This window comes from Oncorhynchus mykiss, chromosome 22, assembly GCF_057628025.1.
Source record: "Oncorhynchus mykiss isolate SJ-2025 chromosome 22, ASM5762802v1, whole genome shotgun sequence".
Lineage (NCBI taxonomy): Eukaryota > Metazoa > Chordata > Actinopteri > Salmoniformes > Salmonidae > Oncorhynchus > Oncorhynchus mykiss.
Genome location: NC_143043.1, coordinates 35,162,652 through 35,166,230, shown reverse-complemented (window position 1 = coordinate 35,166,230; position 3,579 = coordinate 35,162,652). Strand labels below are relative to the sequence as shown.

Here is a 3,579-nt window from a genome sequence, read left to right as displayed (position 1 = left end):
GAACTGAACCTTCAGAGGGGAGGCACGTTCAATAAAACCATGCCATCCCCTCTTTCTAGCATCATTGTATATTCTCATTTTAAAACTATATAATTTTGTTATCAATTTAAAAAACAAATCTCCTTACATTTGCATCACAAAAAAAATGCCCTGTGGTCCTACAGTAAAGAAAATATGTGCTATTCTAAGTGTGTGAGTGGGAGTAAAATAACGAGTTTTCCAGCACTTCCTGTGCACACTCATTATCCTGCTGTGCTTAGGAGTGTTCTGGAACAGCTCGCTGTGCTACGGCTGGAGTAACTCTCTTACCTCCTTAATCAGCTATACAGCTATAGAGGTCTGTATTAAAGACCACAGAATATACAGTACCCATGCCACAGATAAGATCACAGTTGAACTGTATAAGTGGAATATATACTGTAGTTTATTAACAACACTGACTGAGTATCATAATATCTTTAATCACTACTTTGGTAGGTTAAACAAAAACAATGACCACAACAAATATTGTTTTGATACGTTTTATTTCAGAGCAGACTAGCTTGGGGAGGTTGATAGTTATAGAACAGACAGAAACACCATGGTATGCTTTTCTGAGACCTTGGAAAGATCGAGGCCGATGGTCTACATCCAGAGTTTCACCCTAGCGCTTCATCTGTTTCAGTCTGTCATTTAAACATTGTCCTTTCAATGTCATTCAACACCATTCCGGCCACGTCAATAACCCATACAAACAAGAAGATGATGATTGCAGGGCTCTCCATAAATATACTCTTATAGATCTGAGGTCCTCCTAACTTCCCTCCAGACCTCAGCAATGTGTCAGTCCCATTAGACTGACCTGGCTGGAGTGTCTCATAGTCTTGACATAGTCTCTAAGGTAATTTCCTCCAGTTAATCATTTAAAGTCTCTTGTCGATAGTCTCTAATCTCAGGCAATCAGATGCCATCCCGGGCCCAACACAACTCAGAACTGAACGCCGTGCACGTGTTTGTGTGTGTGTGCATGTGTGTCCTCTCCGTCCGCGTCAGAGGCGATGCCTACACCTGACCAGTCTCTGGAAGGCCTTCTTAAAGTCCTCATTGAATATAGTGTAGATGAGAGGGTTGATGAGTGAGTTGAGGTACCCCAGCCAGGTGAGGAAGTCAGCCAGCTCTATGGAGGTGCTGCAGGAGCCACACGTGTTGACGATCACCTCCTTCAGGAAGAAAGGCAGCCAGCAGACAACAAAGGCCCCCAGTATCAGTCCTAACGTAGATGCAGCGCGTCGCTCCCTGGTCCCTGAGATACGCTGCCGTCTCAACGAACACTCACGCTCTCGCCTCGACTCGCTGTGGGGACTCTTTACGGTAATGCGCACGCGGTCTCCCTCCGTGGTGGGGTCTGAGTAGGACTTCTCCTGGAGGTTCAGGGTGTCGGGGCCCCCATCAGGGGGGCAGGAGGGGAGGGTGGTTCCGTTGACCATGGAGGAGTGTCGGCTGGCCCCTCTGCTGGCCCCCCTGCGGAGGTACAGAGTCTGAGCTGCTCTGTAGATCTTGTAGTATAGGATGAGGATGAGGAGCAAGGGGATATAGAAGGCTCCCAGGGTGGAGTAGAGGGTAAAGGCGATGTGGTGGTGAGTTATCAGACACTGGTCCTCTTCTGGCTCCCCGCCATGGTTCCTCCACAGGAGAGGGGGAAGGGATATGAGGATGGACAGAAACCAGACCACGCCGACAGTGATCCCAGCTCGGAGTCCAGTGCGTTTGCGTGAATACTCCACGGCGTCAGTGATGGCCCGGTAGCGGTCTAGAGCGATGGCTGCCAGGTGGAGGATGGAACAGGTGCAGCAGGTGATGTCAACACTCAGCCACATGTAACACACAGCCTCTCCCATCTGCCAGCTCTCCCTGAGGATTCAGACAGAATAATGAAAGTGATGTTTGTTACTGAACGTCATTATTAAGTACTTTATTATTATGCTCACAAACTGTACACTGAGTGAACAAAACATTAGGAACATCTGCTCTTTCCATGACAGACTGACCAGGTGAATCCAGGTGAATGCTATGATCCCTTATTGATGTCACTTGTTAAATCCACTTCAATCAGTGTAGATGAAGGGGATGAGACCGGTTAAAGAAGGATTTTTAAGCCTTGAGATAATTGAGACATGGATTGTGTGTGTGTGCCATTCAGAGGGTGAAAGGGAAAGACAAAAGATTTAAGTGTCTTTGAACAGGGTGTGGTAGTAGGTGCCAGGCGCACCAGTTTGTGTCAAGAACTGCAACTCTGCTGGGTTTTTCACGCTCAACAGTTTTGCGTGTGTATCAAGAATGGTCCACCACCCAGGCACCCAAAGGACATCCAAACCAACTTCACACAACTGAAGAAAAAAAAAAACAGCATTGGAGCCAACATGGGCCAGCCTCCCTGTGGAACGCTTTCGACACCTTATTGAGTCCATGCACCAACGAATTGAGTGAGTTCTGAGGGCAAACGGGGGGTTGCAACTCAATATTAGGAAGGTGCTCTTAATGTTTTGTACACTCAGTGTATACTTTGATAAAATAAGTATTTTTAACATAAATGGGCATCTGAAATGCTGTAAGACACTTTATGCTGCAAGACAAATCAATCAATTGTGCAATAATGAATCTATGTTGTGACCTCTGTATGTAGAGGATGCTGAAGGGCATGACCAAGATGGCCACCAGCAGGTCTGTCACTGCCAGAGAGCAGATCAGGTAGTTGGCCGGGTGATGCAACTTCCTGGTTACGATGATGGCTGTGATCACCAGGGAGTTGATGGCCGTTGTCATGACAGCGAGCAGGGACAGGGTGAAGGTGAGGAGGATCTTACTTGGGGGGATTATAGAAACCTCTTCACTCCCATCGTCCAGGGAGAAGAACCCCTCTGTACAGTTAGAGAAGTCCATCCTAGAGGGGAGGGGAGGGGAGGGGGATAAGGGTTTACACCAAGGCTAGCTGTATATAGATGAACGGTGCTTAACAGTTCAAAACGTACTCACACTCAAACCATGAAGATAAGGACTTCAGACAGATGATGAATGAACCTTAATCCTCCATAGCTGTAAAAGCTGTATGTACCTCTGTAAAGTGTGTTCATTGGTGTGTGACCTTCAGCAGTAACCCTCGTATCAGTAGCTTCTGATCAGCAGGCTCTCTGGTCTCAACAATGATGTTACACACACACCTGGAGAGAGAGACAAGAGAAAGAATCAACAATGAGAGTCCAGACGCTGATTTCATAACCCCCAACCACCCACACACATACTCACCCTTGATGCAATCACTGATCAAAGCCATGACCCTCATCACATGCACGCACACGTGCAAACACACACGCGCATACACACGGTGCAATCACTCATCAGAGAGTACAATGTGTGTGTGTGTGTGTGTGTATACTTGTCCCTGAAGACAGTATTTCTGTACTCTAGCTACAACTTCTTTAGAGTTTATCAATCAAGAAGTGAAACTAAGTGCCTTTAACAGCTTTCATAAGACATTGAAAGCACTCATCATGCTGATTTCCTTGTATTTCTACAGTTAGCTGTGAGAAGCCTGTTTCAAGG

The 3,579-nt window shown here is 46.5% G+C and overlaps 1 protein-coding gene across 1 annotated transcript; it reads right to left on the bottom strand.

Annotated features, from left to right (window-relative positions):
- Positions 1-516: 516 nt before the first annotated feature.
- Positions 517-3,023, bottom strand: LOC110501716 (5-hydroxytryptamine receptor 1F). Its single transcript, XM_090215908.1, has 2 exons — positions 2,651-3,023; positions 517-1,890 (listed from the first exon to the last, which is right to left on the bottom strand). The coding sequence occupies exons 1-2, from the start codon at positions 2,917-2,919 to the stop codon at positions 1,029-1,031; spliced, it is 1,131 nt and encodes a 376-aa protein (XP_090072034.1). The 5' UTR covers positions 2,920-3,023; the 3' UTR covers positions 517-1,028.
- Positions 3,024-3,579: the final 556 nt, after the last annotated feature.